General features: G+C 35.6%; 2 protein-coding genes across 2 annotated transcripts; both read left to right on the forward strand.

Annotated features, from left to right (window-relative positions):
- The first annotated feature begins 6341 nt into the window (after positions 1-6341).
- On the forward strand, positions 6342-14737 carry LOC140841253 (uncharacterized). Its single transcript, XM_073208532.1, has 12 exons — positions 6342-6442; positions 10964-11090; positions 11180-11272; positions 11398-11694; positions 11777-11979; positions 12056-12173; positions 12274-12518; positions 12669-12881; positions 12985-13077; positions 13167-13265; positions 13347-13641; positions 14494-14737. The coding sequence occupies exons 2-12, from the start codon at positions 10964-10966 to the stop codon at positions 14508-14510; spliced, it is 1800 nt and encodes a 599-aa protein (XP_073064633.1). The 5' UTR covers positions 6342-6442; the 3' UTR covers positions 14511-14737.
- On the forward strand, positions 7365-10808 carry LOC140841252 (uncharacterized). Its single transcript, XM_073208531.1, has 3 exons — positions 7365-9869; positions 9948-10035; positions 10119-10808. The coding sequence occupies exons 1-3, from the start codon at positions 9229-9231 to the stop codon at positions 10791-10793; spliced, it is 1404 nt and encodes a 467-aa protein (XP_073064632.1). The 5' UTR covers positions 7365-9228; the 3' UTR covers positions 10794-10808.
- Positions 14738-22478: the final 7741 nt, after the last annotated feature.

A 22478-nucleotide genomic window follows, 5' to 3' on the forward strand; every position in this document is an offset into this window, starting at 1 on the left:
CACTGATTAGGATCCGTGAGACGGTCTCACTACTCATAATATAAATTTTGAAAGATATGATTCGTTCACAGTATTAATAATACTTACAAATAGGATTCTGTTTGAAATTTTTATTTATTTATACGCAAAAAAAGCTCACACGAAAAATTGAAATTTTAGTCATTAGATCATCAACACATGATGTCAAATTTTATTATAAGGCGTATGATTTATATGACCTAATGATATTGAGATATAGATAACTCAGTATCACAAAAGAAATCAAATTAAACAATAGAGAGACTTAAATAATAATGAGATTACAAATTTAATGTTAGGGTTCATCCATGTGAGTGTTATAGATATATAGAGCTGACGAATTCTATCAGATTTATGTTTTAAAATTTGCAAGTTGTTTCCTTTCATACTCGTGACTATTAATAAATAATAAGTTTTTTATTAGCAAAGACTTGTTGCACTTAGCTAATTGTCAATTTTTAATTTAAAAAAATACTTTATTTTATGTGTATAATATACGATGCATTAATCTATTTTTTTTTTTTTTTGGTATTTTGGAGATTTCGAATTCCACTAAAAATATGAACAATACAACGACTCAGTGATTGAAAAAATGAACATCTTTTCAAGTTGAAATTGCAATTTGGCCTGGTGAAATGAAGGCTAAATCGCCTTACCCCATGGTGTATTATATATAATATACATAAGAGCATCCACATTAGTTTTGGCTTGAACATTAACCATCTCATAAAAATCGTGGGATCAACGTTCCACATACACGTTATTTAACACTTACATTCTTTCGTATATATTCTAACATTAACACTCATTATCACTGTAAAATCATTTATCTTTATTTTTATTTTACTTTAAATAAATATATTTTCAATTTTATTTACAGAACTTAAATTATTATTACTTAATAAATAATCATATTATTTTTAAATATATTTATTTTATCTTATTTTACTAGTGTAATGAATTAAAAATAAAAGGAAAAAAATATCATTTACATAAAATTAAAAAGTGATGAAGGAATACAACACAGCAAAATTTAAAACACAATTGCTACGTTCCAGTAATTATTTTATAAGGACAATATTAATTGATCGGAGAATTACAATAGTTAATTAAAATTATATTAATTGAAAAGTCAATAATTGAAAATTAATTTCAAATTACCGTTACAAAATTTTTAATTAAACCGTTTGAATTAATTAAAATAAAAAAATTAAAAAAAAAAGAAAGTGGGCATGTGGGCTCACACGCAAAAAAAAATAAATTGTTTGGTTGTTCAAACAATAATATATTTGAATATCAATGTGAATGCTTTGAGCTAGCGTGAACTGTGAAGGAGATTTATGGATTTAGATCTTCTATTGTGTCGAAAACACAATACTTTGTGTTGTACATTTTTTACACGAGATGATCATGTGATCATCTCGTTTAAACTGATAATTTTTTAAATTTATCTTATATAGTGTAATATCCATAAGATGATCACGTGATCATCTCATATAAAAAGTGCACGACATCAAATTATTGTGTTTTTAACATTGCAGATCGTATTCGGTGGAAATTTGCGCATTCCCCGTCACGTTTGTCATCACATTATTAACTCTCTCCACCATGTTGAATCATTTAATTGTGATCATCTCATATAAAAAGTGCACGACATCAAATTATTGTGTTTTTAACATTGCAGATCGTATTCGGTGGAAATTTGCGCATTCCCCGTCACGTTTGTCATCACATTATTAACTCTCTCCACCACGTTGAATCATTTAATTGTTATTTGAAAATGAATTTTGGTTACTTTTCCCGAAATATTCTTACAAATCAAATTTCTTTTAAAATGAATAATTAAAAAGTATATCTAGAGCATCGAATGTGCATATTTCTTACTATATATTTGGCAAGCATCGAATACAAAAGCTTCAACTGCAAACAAAAATGGCGGAAGAAGCTGCAATCTCATTTCTGCTGGAAAACGTTAAGCAGCTTGTCGGCCACCAGCTCGACCTAATCAGAGGCGCCAACTGTTGGATCCGAGTTTTCTACACGCCCAAACGCAGCGGAAGTTTTAAAATTTTATTTTTATTTTGACAATCAAAATATGTTTGGACGCTCGTATGATTTTAACTAAAACATTCATAGGGTGTTAAAAGTTATACCTTTGGTGAATAAATCACGTGGCTCCAACTACTCCGGTATTAGCGGACGTAGCTCTTGTTATAAATCCCTACGAACATTCTTCGATCTCCGAATTAGGTCCACGACCAGATTATTTGTTCCTCTTCTAACTTGCACTAGAAAATTAGAAGAATTTTGCGTAGAGATAGAACACGAAAAATCGACTCAACACCCAAGCCGAATTTTTCTTTTCCTTTTTTTGAAAGAATTTTCGAGAGGAGCCCATTGTTTGATATTAGAAGAGCCGAAAGTTTACATGAATCTTGCCAAAAGAATTTTTGGATGCATTCACGTAAAATAAGGATCAAATCCTTATAATTATGTCTAATCTTCAATTTAATTAATTAATGAGATAATTAAATCAATTTAAAGATTCTACAAATATTTTCATGACAAATCATGAAACTCTCGGATGCAATCTTCGTGAACCACAAAATAGGAATAGTGGAGGCTAGGTCAATATATATATTTATTTCCTTAAACACAATAATCTTGACCTAAATTTCATAATTAACCTTAATAGGCTTGATTAATTAATTAGGCTAGTCACACTAGTTTAATCCATTAATCAAGGCCTATTAATAACTTTAATTATTTAATATGTTGGACTTGTACTCCTACAAGCTCATTAAACATATTATCTACCATATTTAATTTATTAATTAATCAACTCAACTCTTGAGCTTAATGAATTCAATACATTATAAATTCAACATTTGAATTTATTATTTAAATTATAAATTCAACTCCTTGAATTTCTATCACCTCCAAAATTTAATATTTAATAAACCCAACATTTGAGTTTAATAAATTAAGTTCTCAAATTTCATAAATTCAACTCCTTGAATTTATTCTCTCCAAATTTCATAAACTCAACTTCTTGAATTTACTATCTTATAAATTCAACTCCTTGAATTTATTTTCTCAACATTTAATTATCATAAATTCAACTCCTTGAATTTACTATATCATAATATAAATTCAACTCTTTGAATTTATTCTCTCAACGGGAACAAACAATCCAGTGCTTGTGTGACCCTCAATGGTTCAGGGATACAGCTAGCCGTGGGTTCACAACTCTTTGTGATTCAGGACATAATCCTTTATTCGGGCTTACCCTAGTTAACCCCATTCTTTTCACCAACACCTTGATCAAGAATGCCAGAACTCATTTCTGATTACACCCATCGGATCATGGTAAGAGCGTCTAGTAGCATCGCCCCATGATCCCCTAGGTATCACTGATAGTGCCTGCAAGAACCAGTAGATTATGATTAACGTACAGTACGGTCCCTTCATCTCATATATCCCGATCGAATCTGCAACCATTGGTTCATCGAGGGTTGCATATTAATTCGATAACTATGTGATAACTATAATAGTGGCATCGCGTGTACTATTTGGAGAACTCCTTCTCCAACGTACATCTAGTACTCTGGCCAGAGATTCCATGCACTATTATTTCATTAGATCACATAGGATATCCACACCCGTAGGTGAGCGGTGAATCCCCGACTACAATGCACTGGCTCCTATATGTGTCGCAATTGTACCCAACCTCGCCACCTGATGACTCTCCTGGAGCCGGTAAACGAGTCAAAGCACAGCCCTAGCATATAGAGCCTCAGTGTTGTCCCGGGTCGTAAGGACTAATGGTGTACAATCATAACCACGGACTTATCCTCTCGATGAATGATAACCACTTGAAAAGTCCGAGGGAGGGTTGTTCGGTATAATCATCATATGACTACCCATCTGTATGTTTGGACATCTCTATGTCCTTACCAAGAAACGCAGTACACAACATCACAGATGCTAGTCTCGAGCTCAAGCGACCTTTATCCATGTTTTAGGCGGCTGAATCGACTAGGAACGAATTTAGAATATGCAGTGTTTACAAATGAGTTTCAACATCGAATTACGATTCATTTGTATTAAAGCATAATCAAGGACTTTATCTATGCTGCTTGCATGGGTATACAGATAAAGTATTACGAAACCATTAAAAGTTAAATTATATTAAAATAAAGATTGTTTATTTCACTTGAGTCAATAAAATCCCTAGCCAACCGTTGGCATGCAGGGCATCTACTCTAACAATCTCCCACTTGCCCTAGAGCCAACTACCCTTAACTCCATTGCTTCGCGATGCTTTTCAAACAATGGTCCTGGCAAGGGCTTTGTAAGTGGATCAGCAACATTATCTGCAGAGGAGACTCTTTCGACTGATGTCTCCTCTTCCCACAATCTCCCGTATGATGTGGAATTTCCTCAGTATATGTTTGGATCGCTCATGAGACCTTGGTTCCTTTGCTTGCGCAATGGCATCAGTGTTGTCACAATACAACGGGACTGGATCAACTCTATTAGGAATAATGCCCAACTCTTGGACAAAATTCCTCATCCAAACTACCACTTTGGGCTGCATCAGATGCAGCAATGTATTCAGCTTCAGTGGTGGAATCCGCAACGGTGTCTTGCTTGGAACCTTTCCAAGAGACAGCCGCACCATAGAGCATGAATACAAAACTAGATGTCGATTTCGAATCATCTACGTCACATTGGAAGCTAGAATCAGTGTAGCCTTCCAATTTCAATTCTCCACCCCATAGACCATGAACAAGTTCTTAGTCCTTCTCAAGTACTTAAGAATATCTTTCACGGCCTTCCAATGCATTGGATCAGGGTTTGCCTGATATCTGCTTGTAACACTCAGAGCGCAAACAACATCAGGACGTGTCTATATCACACCATACATGATACTACCAATGGCTGACGCATATGGAATACGTGTCATCATCTCTATCTCTTCATCAGTTTTGGGACACATAGCTTTAGATAGAGTAATACCATGACAAATTGGTAAGTATCTTCTCTTGGACTCTTCCATAGAGAATCGTTTAATAATGGTATCGATATAGGTGGCTCGGGTGAGTCCGAGCATCCTCTTTGATCTATCTCTATAGATTTGTATTCTCAATACGTAGGATGCTTCACCCATGTCTTTCATGGAGAATATACTTGCTAATTATACTTTAGTTGATTGCAATAATCCTACATCATTCCCAATGAGCAGGATATCATCAACATAAAGTACCAGGAATGTCACTGCACTCCCACTAACTTTCTTGTACACGCATGGTTCCTCAGGATTCTTAGCAAAACCAAACTCTTTGATAGTGCTATCAAATCTGAGGTTCCAACTCCTTGACATCTGCTTGAGACCATATATTGATCTCTGAAGTTTGCATACCTTATGCTCACTTCCTACTGATAATACCTTCACATCCGCCCCAAGCTTTCTTTTGCAGATCCATTTGCATCCTATGGGAACAATTCCCTGAGATTGATCCATCAATGTCTAGACTTGGTTTGAATACATAGAGTACATTTCTGACTGCATGGCTTCAAGCCATTTGGTTGAATCAGTATCAGATATTTCTTCTTTGAAATTCATTGGATCACATCCAACACAAGGCTCATCATGGCCTTGTTAATGAAGAAGTGTATATCTGGCAGGTGGTCTAATAACCCTATCAGACCTTCTAGGAGCTTGTACTTCAACTACTGGTTCTAGGGGATTATGTTCAACTTCTAAAGTTGAGGGAGTATCTTGAATTTCTTCAAGTTCTATCATATTGCCTTTTCTATCTAATAGAAACTCCCTTTCTAAAAAGGTGGCATTTCTTGAAACAAACATTTTTGCTTCATTTGGATGATAGAAATAGTATCCAACAGAATTCTTTGGATATCCTACAAAGTAACACAAAGTGGATCTACTATCCAATTTGTCTCCCATTGTCTGCTTCACATAAGCAGGACACACTACAAGAAAATTGATTTATAATGACAAAAATTTAATGAGGGTATCAAAAATGGTCATTAAAAACATAATTTTTGAAGTTTTTATGAGGGTAAAAAAAAACATTTTTAAAGAATTAAATTATTAGTGACGAATTCTTAATTTCGTAGTTAAAGATAACTAATCCCGTCATTATATGAATAAAAAAAAATTCCCCCTCATAATTGCCTACAATTTTAGGCGGCATATTTTACCACCAATTACCCCAACAAATGCATTTTTATTTTTCATTATTAAAAAAATAAAAATATCTTTTACCCCTTCAATTATATTTCTCACAGCCGTGTAAACCCTCCTACTTCAATATTTATCTCGTCTCTGTTGCATTCTCGTCTCTGTTTTCCAATCAAACCTCGATTTGAACTCCACCATCGGGTTTCTCCAAGAGAGGTTTGCGCTAATTCTAAATCTTAGATTAACCTTATTTCTTCGTGTATCTTGTTTTAATGGTCAAAGAAAATAACTATTATATCATGTTTAGCTAATTTTAGATAAATAAGCCAAATTAGATTTACCTTATTTCTTCGTGAATCCAGAATTTTTTCTTTGGGAGTAGCAATATTAGCTGTTAGGTTTCCTTATTCCTCTTTATTCGAAGCCCCACCGATTAGAATTGCTTAAACAATTTAGAGTAATAATTTTTAAGATACTCAATATCGATTGCTATTTATTCAGAAAGAATGGATTCAATGACACATTTCAAAATACTAAAGTATCCTTGATTTTGAGAGAGAGTCACAATGGGATTCTTTAATAACGTAGAAAAGAGTCAAAATGGGTTTCTTAACCAAAGTCGCTAATTTTTATTTTTATTTTTAATGTATGGACATTGAACAATCAGGAGTTTAATTAATTTAGTATCTGATTTGTATTTTTTACATTTTCAATTAATATTGGATTTTGTACTTGAAAAAAAAAAAGTTGCATTTGTTTAGTATTAAGGCTTTGCCCCCACAAACACGTTTTATTTGTTTTTATTATCACCCATACAAAAGTGATTCAACTAATATTTATTCTTATGAGGCTTATTGGTCCATCCTTCCAGTGGCAGTCGGTGCAATTAATTAGATTAGATAATATTTATTTTAGTTCAAATGATATATGATAGCATAATTGGAAGATGCATTATGATAATAGTGAGCTGAAACTATCATTTTTTAGCATCACAAAACATATATTTTTGTTGTGTTGCCTATAAATCTGTTGCAGATTCTTTTGAGCAAGAATTCATACTCGTAAAAGGAAAATGGCACCTAGTAAGGAATGGATGAGTTTTTTCAATGATCGATTCAATGAAAAATACAAAGTTGGAGTTGAACAATTTTTGAATTATGCTTTTAAGAAGACAAGTGAAGATAGTACTCGATGTCCATGTGTCAAGTGTAATAACACTGATTATGGATCCCGTGAAGTGGTTGAAATGCATCTAAATGTGAATGGAATAATGCCAAATTATACAACTTGGTATCACCATGGTGAAAGGCTTGGTGAGTCTTCATCTGATGATGAAGAATCGGAAGGAAGTGATTGTGATGGAATTTTAAGGGATTTGTATCCTAACATGGATGGTTTTTATAGAAGTGGTTCGGAAATTGGTTCATCAAGTGAGAATACGAATGGAGAGGAACCGAATGATGAAGCAAAGAAATTTTACAGATTGTTAAAGGACTCTGAGCAACCAACTTATCCAGGTTGTGACACCTCAAAATTATCTGTGCTTGTCAAGCTACTACACATTAAGAGTATTGGTCGATGGAGTAATGAATCATTTGATATGTTGCTACAACTGTTGAAACAAATATTCCCAATCGGTTCAAATTTGCCAGAATCCTATTATGATTCCAAAAAAACTATTAAAGATCTTGGTCTCTCTTATCAAAAAATAGATGCATGTGTAAATGATTGTATGCTGTATTGGAAGGAAGAAGAAAAGTCTAACATGTGCAAAATATGTGGTGCTTCTAGATGGAAAGAAAATAGTCATACCGAGGAAACCAAAGTTCGAAAAAATGGTAAGAAATTAGCAGTGAAGACCTTGCGGTACTTTCCTTTAAAACCAAGGCTTCAAAGGTTATTCATGTCTAAAAAGACCGCTTCTTTTATGAGATGGCATCATGAAAAAAGAGTAGATGATGGACTGATGAGACATCCGGCTGATTCTATGGCATGGAAGTCGTTCGATGATCTGCATAAAAATTTTTCTATTGAACCTCGAAATGTATGACTTGGTCTTGCTAGTGATGGTTTCCAACCGTTTACTCATTCAAAAAAATCATACAGCATTTGGCCAGTAATACTCATTCCTTACAATTTGCCTCCATGGATGTGCATGAAAGAATCTAATTTTATTCTTTCAAGTCTCATACCAGGTCCTGAAGGTCCAGGAGATGCTATTGATGTCTATCTTAAACCTTTGATAGAAGAGTTGAAGGAGTTGTGGGAATTTGGCATTGAAACGTTTGATGCTTCAACTCGCCAAAATTTTAAATTGCATGCATCTTTATTGTGGACAATCAATGATTTTCCAGCATATGGGAACCTGTCTGGTTGGAGTACCAAAGGTAAGATGGCATGTCCTTGTTGTAACAAAGACACTTGTTCTATGAGGTTAGCTAATGGTAAAAAGCAATGTTATATGGGTCATCGACGTTATCTTCATAGCAACCACAAATGGAGAAAAAATAAAAGTTTGTTTGATGGAACTAAAGAGGTAAGACCACCGCCACTTTCACTTTCAGGTGCTGATGTGCTTGCCCAAGTTAATAACCTTGAAGGAATCATCTTAACTAAAGATGTCAAAAGAAAGGTGAAAATATCACATGAAAACAGAGGTGATAATTGGAATAAGAAAAGTATTTTCTTTGAACTTCCATATTGGAGTTCTCTTTTGTTAAGACACAATCTAGATGTGATGCACATTGAAAAGAACATATGTGAGAATATAGTCAAGACAATTATGAATACGAAGGGAAGACTGAGGACAATGTCCAAGCTCGTCTTGATTTGGAAGCTCTGAAAATTAGACCAGATTTGCATCCAATTCGTATAGGGATAAAATTGAGTTGCCCATTGCATCCTACACTTTATCTACAGAGGAGAAGCACTTGTTTTGCTTATTTTTTAAGCAATTAAGAGTTTCAGATGGGTTTTCATCTAATATTTCTCAAAGTGTTAACATGAAAGAACATAAAATCTCAGGTTTGAAAAGTCATGATTTTCATGTCCTTTTACAACATCTACTTCCTCTTGGGATACGTGGCCTCCTCCCTAAAGCAGTGTGTGAACCACTTATTGACTTGTCTTTGTTCTTTACTAGTTTGGGTGCTAAAACATTGAAGGTATGTGATTTACAAAAGATTGAATCCCAAATTCCGATTACTCTTTGCAAGTTGGAACAAGTTTTTCTCCCTTCGTTTTTTGATGTGATAGTGCATTTGCCTGTTCATTTGGCTAAGGAGGCTATAATTGGTGGACCTGTACCATATCGATGGATGTACCCTATTGAGCGTATGTTGTTTGAGTTAAAACAACTTATTCGAAACATGGCTCGTCCAGAGGGCTCAATAGCAGAGGGCTATATAGCAAAGGAATGCATGACTCTTTGCTCAAGATACTTGAAAGACATTGAGACAAAATTCAGTAGACTTGAGCGAAACTATGACACTGGCTTTCATAAATTTAAAGGTGAAATATCCATATTTTTGCAATGTGGACGAGCATTAGGAGCTGGTATAAGTCATATTCTCGATGATGATGCATGGGAGAAAGCTCATATCTATATTTTAAAGAATTGCGATGAAGTGCAACCTTTCCTCGAGTAAGTTCAAATACCTCTAAACAACCATTTCTCTTTTCTTTTTATATATATGCATTTCTCATTAATGTTGTAATGCAGAGAGTACTCCAAAAATGAGAAAAACAATACACCACAACTATCGGATGACGAGTGGAATAGCAATTTTATTGGTTGGTTTAAACAACAAGTAAGTGATTCTATTGTTTATAAATTATTTTGTGTTGAACAAGATTATTTGTTCGAGTTATTTACATTGTAATTTATTTGTAGGTTGACAAAATGAAAATGCAAGAGCAACACACTAAATATGATGACCTGCTATCGTTGTGCCGTGGTCCTTCAATGTATGTTACATGCTTTAGTGGTTATGTTGTCAATGGATATAGGTTTCGGATTGAAGCTCGTGACAAAGGATGTAGAACACAAAATTCTGGGGTGTGTGTAATCGGTAATATAGGTAGTGAGAAGAATTATGTTGACTATTATGGAGTGTTGACAGAGATTCTTGAACTGCAGTATCTTGACGGAAAACGAGTGGTTTTATTTCGATGTAGATGGTTCGATGTGCATGATAATGAGAAAGGAGTCAAAGTAGATGAATATGGATTCACTAGCATTAATTGCCAGCGTACTTTGAAAACAAACGAACCCTTTATTCTGGCCAATCAAGCTTCACAAGTGTTTTATGTCATAGATAACATCAATAAAGGTTGGCATGTTGTTGTTAAGACACAACCTCGGGATCTATATGAGATGCCACAACCAATAGAGGACGAGATCAGTAATGAAGATGATTTCGGTGAAGCATATCAACATACTGAATCTTTCAATTTTGATTGTGGTGGCCAAACTTCCTTTGATGTAGATGGTCAAAACATTTGGAGAAGAACAGATTTGGAGCCGCTAGTAGCTGACTTACCAACAAACAAAAGAAAGAGAAAGTGAATTCCAATTTGAAGAAGTATTTTCAATTTATCATGTTTCTTAGTTGTTCTTTTATGTTATTCTCTTTTGGTAAAATGTCTGTGCTTTTATGTGTTAGTTGTTTATTCATTCTGGTTCATTTTCATGTTTTTACTGTTTGTACTAATCTGTTACAATGCATATATTAACAGATGAAACCAATGCTTGCAAAAAGTAGTGTAGGCAACATCCGAAAGCCTGTAAAATTTTTAGCACCTGGTAAGTTGGCCAAGGAGCGTGGATATGGACATAAAACGAGGCCCGTTGGAGATTCTACTGGTAATTATTTTCTAAACTGATAGCGTAGATTATTTGAATGCTTGATATAATTATTTCATACTTAAATTATCTGATTTGTTGTTTTCCAGGAAGTGCATCTGCCCACAAGAGTATAGGGGGAATTCAAAGGCCACAGGTTGAAGAGCAAGAAGCTCAATACATCGGCAATCAACGAAGAATTGGTAAACCTATAAACTTTATGTAGACATTGTAATTTATAAATCTTGCAATTTTTTAGGTCGCTCCCTCTATTTTTAAGTGAAAATATATTGATATAATTGTAAAAGTTTTTTTTTCCTTCCAAAAGGTGGAATTTCAGCCCATACTCTTATTGTGCATTTTGGGGAAGAAGAATGGAAAGAAAGAGATTTTACAGATGATAGTTCTTTCTTAGAAATCTTGAACATATGTAAAAAGTTCATTGACATATATTCTGTTGGTTTCAAAGTCACGGATGGGGATGGTAAGCCTTTGAGAAATGATAAAGATTTATTGGTTATGTTGAACGAACATGAATACGTGGACAACATAGACATTTATGTTGATGTGGATGAAACTGCCCAACCATTGCTCTTCAAACTGCCTGAAGACAATCAAACATCTGGTATCATTAATAAAGAGTTATTTATTTTGAGTTTTTTCTTATTTCTCTTTATCATTGATTTATTTTCTTTAAATTTGTACAGATTATATCCCAATCCCAAGAGTTTCGAAAGTGAGAGATACTACAATATTGGGTGATTATAAGACAAATGAGAAAGTCATAGTACGTGGGGATGTGGTAAATGGAAGTGAACAAGCTAGTACAGTTCAATGGTTCATAACACTTTCGAAGAACTTTGATATCGAGACTGGCTTGCAATCTATCAGTGAATGTACGATCAACAAGGCAAGTTCTTTGGCTAAAATACTATTAAATGTTCCATGAACCGTAATTTATTATTGTAATTATATGATTTCTTTAGGATTTTCGAATACCAATCGAGGCTGTTGGTCATTATCTTGTTGCTAAATTTACTCCTATGACTGAAGATGGTGAAAGTGGTGAATCGAGCTATGTTGTTACAGAAAAATATGTTGATGGTAAGTATAATATATTTGAAATGTAGCGTATTATGCATTTTCTATTGATTTCAAATTAAAATCTTGATACAATTATTTATTACTTCAATTCATTGAAAAGATTCAGCAACTCAAAAGGCGAGAAAAGTAAGAGGAAAAAATAAGAATAAGAAAATTGCAGCTTTAAAAAGTGGAGAAAAGATTGAGATCGAATTCTACAACAATCGTGCAGTGGGAAAAAATCACAGATATTGGTCTAGACACTTGGGGAAAATTGTGCGTGACAAGCATATCTGCCCCATACAAGTGAAAACATGGAAAGATATGACTGAATTAGACAAGCAACACATGTGGAATTCGGTGAAGGTAAGTGAATTACATTATTAATTTCAGGTGAATTTACTGTTAGCATAGAGATAATAACATATTCTAATATAATTTAACTTTTGTTAAATCAACCCATCAAAATAGAGATAATATGTCATTTTCTACTGCTGTATTATGATTATGTTGCAGGAATGCTTTTTTAGTCCTAGTATAGAATTATATCGTGAGCATACTTTGGAGCATATGGGTGCTTTTTGGACAGCATGGAGGTCATCCTTGAACGTTGATTATGTGAGACCTTGCAAAACTAAAGCTGAAGTTTTAAAAAATGTGCCGCAAGGGTTTAATGCTAAAGAATGGTACTGGCTTGTAACTAATAAGTTCTTAACTGATGAGTTTCAGGTATAATAATACTGATTCAAAGTGTAATAAGAAATATCTTCATTTTGCAGTTAAATTGCACTCATGGAACTGATGTTGTAATTTTGGTTTGTGATTTATGTAGAAAACCAGTAACCAAAATTCCAATAATCGGGTAAATGGAGTAATGCCTCATCGAACTGGAAGCAAGCCGCACAGACAACTGATATATGAAATGGTCATAAACATCTATATTAATTCTTATGTTTATTTTTTATGATTTTTTTGCCTTTTATATATATCATTTGCCTTTTATATATTTTTCAGGGAGGCAAGGATAATAACCCACCTGATATTGCAAAAATTTTCTATGAGACTCGACATAAAAATGGAAAGCTTGTTGAGCCAAAAGCGCAAGAAAAATATGTAAATATCACTACTTAATCTTTTAACCTAAATTTGTTGTTTATCATTTATTTAAATGACATGAGTGATGGATCTTTGTAGGATGAGATTGTGAAGACTGTTCAATCTAATGCATCACTCTCACAGATTGAGGTTGTTGAAAAGTGTTATGGACCACAGCGTCATAGTCATGTCTTTGGTTTTGGAGGTGGAATGAAAAGAAAACATTTTAATTGTTCACAAGCTGCTTATATAAAAGATCTTGAGGCTAAGCTCCATGAGAAAGAAGAAGAAAATAATAACCTTAAGAGGCGCATGGATGGAATTGAAAGTAGATTAGCCAAAATCGAGAATGAAAACCAAGCAACTTCAGATGCACCTACAATGTCTGGTGAAGGTGTGTTGTGCTACCTTGAATTTTTACTAGAGATATTTTATGTTCAGGTTTATACATTGGTGTTATTATCTACTTGGAATAATAGACATTGCATTCAGGTTTACACATTGCATGTTAGATGTTTTGTCTTTTATGTACCGCAACCCTGTTCCAACTCTTATCTAATATTTTTCGGCTAAGAAGCAAGGAGATGCGTACAACTGTAGAGGAATATATTACAGCTCAGGTTTAGTTGGTGGGCCTTGTTCTCATCCCATCGGGGAATTGTTTTTACTTATTAGAGATATCGATGTAAGAAAAACATTTTCTTGAACGAAATAATGGTGGGGCATTATATTGGTGGTTGTCTGATTAAAAAGTTTCCCACATTGTAGCTGTGTATCACTGCTTGGTCAAAAAAGTTCGAATATCAGTGGTGGGACGACATAATTCTAAGCAATATGTTATATGCCCGAAAATCTGCAAAGGCCAAAGCTTTGAATAAAACATAGATGATTCGGAGATTGCTAGGTTTGTATTCTGTTTTTCATTTATTTAGAATGAAAAAGGGATAAAACAGATGATGGAGATGCTGGCTGTCGTGGGATGGTTTGGTTAAATGAAGAGTTGTGAGCTGGAAATATTTATATGGACGAAGCTTTTTACAGATGTCTTGTGATTTTTTTTCCCAATATGTTATTGGTGTATGTGAAAGTGAGCATTCAAATTTCATCCTAATATGACTGTTTTATTTCGAATCTTGAGCGTCTGAACTTAGATTCACAGATAATCCTACGTTATTTTTGTAGTCTGATCTCTGATAACAATTTTTAATCTTTATTTTAATTGATTTTTTCTATTTATGTTTTACAGATGACACGCTGCCTTAATCTGATGTCGTGCTTCAAAGAAGATTAGAAGAATTCAAGCATTGATTAGGAAATTAAAATATGATATTTTGAAGCAACTTCTAAGTGATCACCATTTATGGTCCTCAAATATTTTTGTACTCCAAGGAGTAGTTATTAGGAAATTCTTCAAGTATCCATCAAAATAGAACTCATGTTTTGGAACAAATCGAAATTCTGTAAATTTTGAATATATGAATAGATATGGATGCAGTTGTTTATATAAAATATTTTGTTCAAAAAACTTATTTGTTCCATATTTCATATTTTATTACTAATGCTATCTTTAATATAATAACAAATTCATATCAAATAATTATTATAAATTTCATCACAAGTTAAAATATTTTTTAATGAGGGTAATTAATGATTTAATGAAAGGTAATTTCATAGTTAAATCGAATTTTAGTGAGGGGCTAATAACTAACAATTATAGTAAATTTCATCATTAAAATAACTTATAGTGAGAGGTAAATAATGATATAATGAGGAGATGTGTTGTCATTAAAATAACATTTAATGAGAGGCAAATGATAGTATAATGACGAAAAATTTCGTCATTTATATTAATTTTAATGACGGTATTATCTCATCGCTAAATATGTTATACCAATAATGACGGGATCTCATTACCGTCATTAATTACTTTTACCTAGGAGGGCAGTAATGAAGGTATATGACGGGAAATTTCCCGTCATTAAAATTAATTTATGACGGGTTTTGGACATTTAATGACGACATTTTCCGTCACTATAGATCAATTTTCTTGTAGTGACATCCCCATATTCTCATGTAAGAATACTTGGGAGGTTTCCCCATCCATATCTCATATGGTGTTGTATCCACTGCTTTAGTTTAAACATTATTCAACAACATTGCCGCAGTTTCAAGTGCAAAGCCTCAAAACGATGTAAGCAATTCAGTGAATCTCATCATTGATCGAACCATGTCCAACAAGGTTCGCTTACAATATTCAGAAACACCATTCAATTTTGGTGTTGCTGGTGGAGTCCACTGTAAGAGAATCACATTCTCTTTTAGATAACCCAAAAATTCAGCACTCAAGTATTCTCTACTTCGATCAGATCGAAATGCCTTAATACTTCTTTCTAGCTGATTTTCTACTTCAGATCTGAATTCTTTGAACCTTTCAAATGCTTCAGATTTGTATTTTATCAAATAAACACACCCATACCTCGAATGGTCATCAGTAAAGGTAATGAAGTAGGATTGCCCATATTTTGTGCTAACACTTAGCGGGCCACAAACGTCTGTGTGGATCAAATCCAATAGACCATGCGCACGTTCCACGTTTCCATCGAATGGAGTCTTGGTCATTTTTCTTTTCAGACAGGACTCACGGGTAAGTATAGAATTTATGTCTGACAAGTCAAACATGCATTCTCCCACTAGCTTGTGCATCCTTCTTTGAGAAATGTGACCTAGTCTAGCGTGCCATATTTGTGCGGGATTTGGATCATCTAACTTTCTTTTGTTTGTTGTTGAAATCCTGTTTACTTGGACATTCATTCATCATTTCCAGAACATTTCTGGCGCATATAACTTCTTATGTCCGGACTTCTTGCAGTGAAATATGTTCTGACTTATCGGGCTTTGTAGGCCTTTTAAGTGTCTTTCGGAGTTTGTCTCTTATTGGGTTTTTCTTGTGAGGGGCAGAACATTTCTTTCCCTTACATTGCGGGCCACTTTTGTTCATGTCAACAAGCCCAACTAGGAAACAACATTTTCCTATTTTATTATGACTTCATAAGTCATACGCATGTTGAATAGCTCTTCAAGGCTATCATCAATTTTATTCAAATTGAAGTTCAACATAAACCCGTCAAATGAGAAAGAGAATGACAACAAATTGATTGTCATGAAGTAACTTGTTAGGAATCACCTATTCCAGGCCCACCACTTTCTCATTAAACCCAATCATATATACACCACGCTCATGGACCAAAGCCCCATCTTGCATTTGTGTAGTAATGAGCTTTTAAAAGTGGTGTGCATCACTGTACGAGTTTCATGCACCATGCAACTCTTGCACGTGCATTCGAATGGCAACAGCAATCAAAATTTCCTCAAACTGTCCCTACAGTTCATTTGACATAGAAGCGAGCACATCACACTTTAGCTTGCACACTATGGTCCCACCATCTTGCATGCATTGTCAGTTCAACAAGACTGACATTAGTGTGTATGTCATTTTCTCCGAATTTAGAACAAATTTTCCAACCAGTCTTGAAAATTAGATTCGGTTAGCTTGTTAATAACAGAAATGTATTACGTGACGAAATCGAAAATATACTGATACGGAAACAGAATAATGATTGCTGATTATTTTAAAATAATTTTAAGATATAAAATATGGATTTCATTTTATAAATCTCCCTCCCACTATTTTGACATTTCCACCACCCTCTGATGAAAAAGGGAAATCGTATTTCCTTAGTGGGCACGTAGAGTCCAATTAGCCAATTATAATCCCGAATAATATCAGCCAATTATAATTTCTAAAAGGTGGAATCCAATTGCATCCCTATGCAACCTCCGCGCGTTTTGCCTCACGTTTAATAAGGACCCAATAATATGACGCCGTTTATTTTTGCGTGTCAAACCAACCCATCAATATTGAATTGTAGTAGACGGTCGCCATGAGTTCCCCCAATAATATGAGCCGAAGTCATGAGAGTTCCACTCAATTCACATCATATGTCCGGTGGAAGTCACAGCTTTCCGGCGTACAGGCCTCCCCAATAATATGAGCCAGACATTGTCCGCGGGTAGCGATCAACATGCAACCACGGTTGATGGAAGGCAAGAAAAAATTAAACTCTTTTAATTTTTACTTTTTCGGTTTGATATAAATTTTGAATCATATTCAAAATGAGGGATTTTAATTTTAAAATTGTCTCATCATTTTAATTTAAAAATCGCGTGCCACGAGTTTGTAAGTTTGTCGGATTCATGCAACTATATTATATAATAATATACATACATGCATACTACTATATATCACATATATCATAATATGACATTCAACAATAAATAAGGATGATCGATCGCCAACACTATTAGATCCATGTGAGCCATACATGGATCCAGGTCCAAACCTAGGTGAATGCAGGGATGCAAATGCAACTATTACAAGAGCTTCCAATATTTTACATGTCTTCATCTCGTTCATCGGGCCCACCATCTTCCAGTCTTGATCTCCCACTATTTCTAATAATTACATTTAAATAGCCATGGCACATAAGGGATACATCTCATGGGGGTGGGAACGGGCCATAAACCAGGTCCACTTTAATAATATCAAATATTAAAAACGATAAAAACAGTAAAATATCCTAACATACACCTAACACATTGGTCAAGGCTCTCGATAATCCTTCATGCATTTAATATCGAATATTAACATCAATTTAATTAAACGATTTAATTAATTGATAAATCATATATCTAATAATTATATTACTAACCACCACAATTATTAAAGAATTTAATAAATTAAATAAACTCATTTATTTAATTTCCAATTAAATCAATAATAATTAATTTCTTGTAAAAACTCATTTTTACCATAAATAATTAAAATCATATTCTAATTATTTATTTCACAAGAAAATTATTAATTTTCCAAAAATTAAATTTTCAAAATAAAAATTGAACCAATTTTCAAAAATATCAATTTTGCCCAAAAATTTGAAAAATCAGAAAATCGCACCCTAGGCCCAAACAATTCAAGCCCATTATTCAGCGCGCTTCCCGAGACGCTCCCGGGCAGCCGCCCGCGCTCCCCGCCAGCTGCCCGAACGTTTCGGGCAGTGGCGGCAGCCTCCTGTGCGCTGGAAGCGCACAGGCGCGCGCGGCGCCGCGCGCAGCGTGCGGACGCTCCGCACGCTGCGCTGCGCAGTGCGCCGCGCACGGCGTGCGGACGCTCCGCACGCCGCGCGGCGCGGCGCTGCGCCTCTGCGCGCAGGGCGCTGTGCGTCTCTGCGCGCCGCCCTGCGCGCGATATGCCCGGAACTGTTCCGGGCAGATCCGAAAAATAAATTTTTTTTTTTTTTTAATTTCGAAAATCTGAAAATAAATTTTCGTGGTGCAAAATTTTATGAAAAATTTTCTTGTGTGGTTATAAATAAATTATTCAATATCTCAACCATACGATTTAGAAAAAACCTGGCTCTGATACCACTGTTGGATCCGAGTTTTCTACACGCCCAAATGCAGCGGAAGTTTTAAAATTTTATTTTTATTTTGACAATCAAAATATGTTTGGACGCTCGTATGATTTTAACTAAAACATTCATAGGGTGTTAAAAGTTATACCTTTGGTGAATAAATCACGTGGCTCCAACTACTCCGGTATTAGCGGACGTAGCTCTTGTTGTAAATCCCTACGAACATTCTTCGATCTCCGAATTAGGTCCACGACCAGATTATTTGTTCCTCTTCTAACTTGCACTAGAAAATTAGAAGAATTTTGCGTAGAGTTAGAACACGAAAAATCGACTCAACACCCAAGCCGAATTTTTCTTTTCCTTTTTTTGAAAGAATTTTCGAGAGGAGCCCCTTGTTTGATATTAGAAGAGCCGAAAGTTTACATGAATCTTGCCAAAAGAATTTTTGGATGCATTCACGTAAAATAAGGATCAAATCCTTATAATTATGTCTAATCTTCAATTTAATTAATTAATGAGATAATTAAATCAATTTAAAGATTCTACAAATATTTTCATGACAAATCATGAAACTCTCGGATGCAATCTTCGTGAACCACAAAATAGGAATAGTGGAGGCTAGGTCAATATATATATTTATTTCCTTAAACACAATAATCTTGACCTAAATTTCATAATTAATCTTAATAGGCTTGATTAATTAATTAGGCTAGTCACACTAGTTTAATCCATTAATCAAGGCCTATTAATAACTTTAATTATTTAATATGTTGGACTTGTACTCCTACAAGCCCATTAAACATATTATCTACCATATTTAATTTATTAATTAATCAACTCAACTCTTGAGCTTAATGAATTAAATACATTATAAATTCAACATTTGAATTTATTATTTAAATTATAAATTCAACTCCTTGAATTTCTATCACCTCCAAAATTTAATATTTAATAAACCCAACATTTGAGTTTAATAAATTAAGTTCTCAAATTTCATAAATTCAACTCCTTGAATTTATTCTCTCCAAATTTCATAAACTAAACTTCTTGAATTTACTATCTTATAAATTCAACTCCTTGAATTTATTTTCTCAAAATTTAATTATCATAAATTCAACTCCTTGAATTTACTATATCATAATATAAATTCAACTCTTTGAATTTATTCTCTCAACGGGAACAAACAATCCAGTGCTTGTGTGACCCTCAATGGTTCAGGGATACAGCTAGCCGTGGGTTCACAACTCTTTGTGATTCACGACATAATCCTTTATTCGGGCTTACCCTAGTTAGCCCGATTCTTTTCACCAACACCTTGATCAAGAATGCCAGAACTCATTTCTGATTACACCCATCGGATCATGGTAAGAGCGTCTAGTAGCATCGCCCCATGATCCCCTAGGTATCACTGATAGTGCCTGCAAGAACCAGTAGATTATGATTAACGTACAGTACGGTCCCTTCATCTCATATATCCCGATCGAATCTGCAACCATTGGTTCATCGAGGGTTGCATATTAATTCGATAACTATGTGATAACTATAATAGTGGCATCGCGTGTACTATTTGGAGAACTCCTTCTCCAACGTACATCTCGTACTCTGGCCAGAGATTCCATGCACTATTATTTCATTAGATCACATAGGATATCCACACCCGTAGGTGAGCGGTGAATCCCCGACTACAATGCACTGGCTCCTATAGAGGCGCGAGGCTTCATTTGTTACTCGCCAATTCCGAGTGTTCCAGAGCGTTTTAGTCGTTTCTGATGGGTTTCTAGTCTTTTCCCGAGGTTTAGGCACTAGCGGGGAGCTACTGGTTTTGTAGCGGAGCTGTGCTCTAGTTGGGAGCCAGCGGCATCAGTGGGCTGACTACGGACGCAGGCTTGATTCTAGGGCTGATTGCTAGGATCTACTGGTTTGAGGTACGAAAGTACTATCCGAGATAGCAGGATTGAGTATGCTTTACTATGTGTTGCATGTTTATATGTTGCATTATTATCTATCATATGATGCATGGTTTATTATGCGGCATTTGCATAATCATGTTGAGCCTGACTATTTTTGAGATAGCCTGTTGAGAGGGTGCTCAGCCCTCGTTTGTTGTGGATGGTTGGACCCCGTTGGCCGACGGTGGTCAGGTCACCGGTATATCCACAGGTTTATTTTGGTATGGGAGCCACCTCCTGGTGCGACGGCGCAGAGTGCTACATACCTTGACGTCATTTACCTGAGCAGTATTTCGTTATACCCAGATCCTGGTATCCAGTACATTTTGCATTCATGCATGTCATAGTCTTGTATACTCATGCTTTCGGTGCTGAGCGTTTTATGCTCACGTCCTCGGTTTATCTCTGTTTTGGACACCCTATTCGATGGGGCAGGTCTCAGGTTGGACGGTCCAGGAGGGAGTGGACAGGGAGCTGGCAGAGGTTGACCTGTAGTTGTTGGTATTTATTCTTGGATTTTAGTTCGATCTGGTTGTTTTAGTATTTTGTACTTACAGTGTTCGATTGGGATGTATTATTGTTTTTCCGATGTTTACCTGATTCAGTTTTAAATGTTAATTTTGCATGCTTAGGTTTTAATTAGTAGGTGATTCTGGAACGGGTCACTACATTTATGGTATCAGAGCATGCATTAAGATTTTGGGATTTAGAACTGTTCTTTTGGGTTTAATCTCTGGTAACTTTTGTAGCTAAGAGATGTCTGGTTTTGACGACGATGCTAGTAGTCATGGCAGCGTTGGACGCTGGGGAGACCGCGACGATCGGGAGCGTCGTCGAGAGCATCGAGAACGTCGTCCACACCGTCGTGATGAGCCTCGGAGTTTTAGTATGCATCGGTTCTTGCAGATGGGGCCAAAACCTCTTTCAGGCGGTGAGACCCCGGATGTTGCGGAGAACTGGCTTGAGAGGATGGAGAGCTGCTTCAAGACTTTTTCAGTGCTCGGCGGAGCAGCAGATTGATACCCTTGATTTCTTGCTGGAGGGTGGTGCGCGCAAGTAGTGGAGGTCTACCTCTGCACCGATAGTTCAGCGACAGGGTCGAGTTTTTTGGGCCGATTTCTGAGCCGCTTTCATGCTGCTTTACTTTCCGCCAGCTCTTCTGCAGACCAAGGCGATTGAGTTGATCAATCTGAAGCAGGGAAGCTTGTCTGTTGATGAGTATCAGCAGAAGTTCTTTGAGTTGCTTCCGTATGTTCCGCATGTTAGTGACAATGCTATGGCCAAGTATAACCATTTTCTTCAAGGCCTCAATCAGGAGATTTATGATCGAGTTATTGTCTGCGATGATCCGACATCGTATGAGGGCCTTGTGAACTGTTGTCGCCAGGCTGAGGGCAGTTTGCTGAGAGGTCGAGCCATGCAGTCTGCTTGTCCTACTAGTTCTTTGGGTCCCCGCGCCCAAGCATTCAAGAAGGCTGGATCTACTTCTTCTTCCTCTGGATCTGGAGGAGTTCACCATTTTGGGAAGAAGAAGGGCCCGTGTCAGCATTGCGGGAAGGATCATCCGACGGAACGTTGTCGCAAGGTTGCGGGTGCTTGTTACAAGTGCGGTGAGATGGGCCACATGAAGAGAGATTGTCCACAGATGGGCGGAGGATCAGGATCTGGTTCTCAGGCTTCAGTTCATCAGAGGCCACAGCAGGGACAGTCTACTCAGGGTTCTAACCTCCGACCGCGTACTCAAGGGCAAGTCTTTGCTCTTAACCAGGATCAGGCTGCTGAGGAGAACGAGAGAGTTATCGCAGGTTTAT

This window comes from Primulina eburnea, chromosome 9 (genome assembly GCF_022965805.1).
Source record: "Primulina eburnea isolate SZY01 chromosome 9, ASM2296580v1, whole genome shotgun sequence".
Classification (NCBI taxonomy): domain Eukaryota; kingdom Viridiplantae; phylum Streptophyta; class Magnoliopsida; order Lamiales; family Gesneriaceae; genus Primulina; species Primulina eburnea.

Excerpts from the sequence above, each read along its gene's own strand:
- LOC140841252 (XM_073208531.1), top strand. The coding sequence starts at position 9,229 with ATGAAAGAACATAAAATCTCAGGTTTGAAAAGTCATGATTTTCATGTC. Across the intron at positions 9,870-9,947 it reads GAAGTGCAACCTTTCCTCGA|AGAGTACTCCAAAAATGAGA; the intron begins GTAAGTTCAAAT and ends GTTGTAATGCAG. Across the intron at positions 10,036-10,118 it reads TTGGTTGGTTTAAACAACAA|GTTGACAAAATGAAAATGCA; the intron begins GTAAGTGATTCT and ends ATTTATTTGTAG.
- LOC140841253 (XM_073208532.1), top strand. The coding sequence starts at position 10,964 with ATGAAACCAATGCTTGCAAAAAGTAGTGTAGGCAACATCCGAAAGCCT. Across the intron at positions 11,273-11,397 it reads CGGCAATCAACGAAGAATTG|GTGGAATTTCAGCCCATACT; the intron begins GTAAACCTATAA and ends TCCTTCCAAAAG. Across the intron at positions 12,882-12,984 it reads TCTTAACTGATGAGTTTCAG|AAAACCAGTAACCAAAATTC; the intron begins GTATAATAATAC and ends TGATTTATGTAG.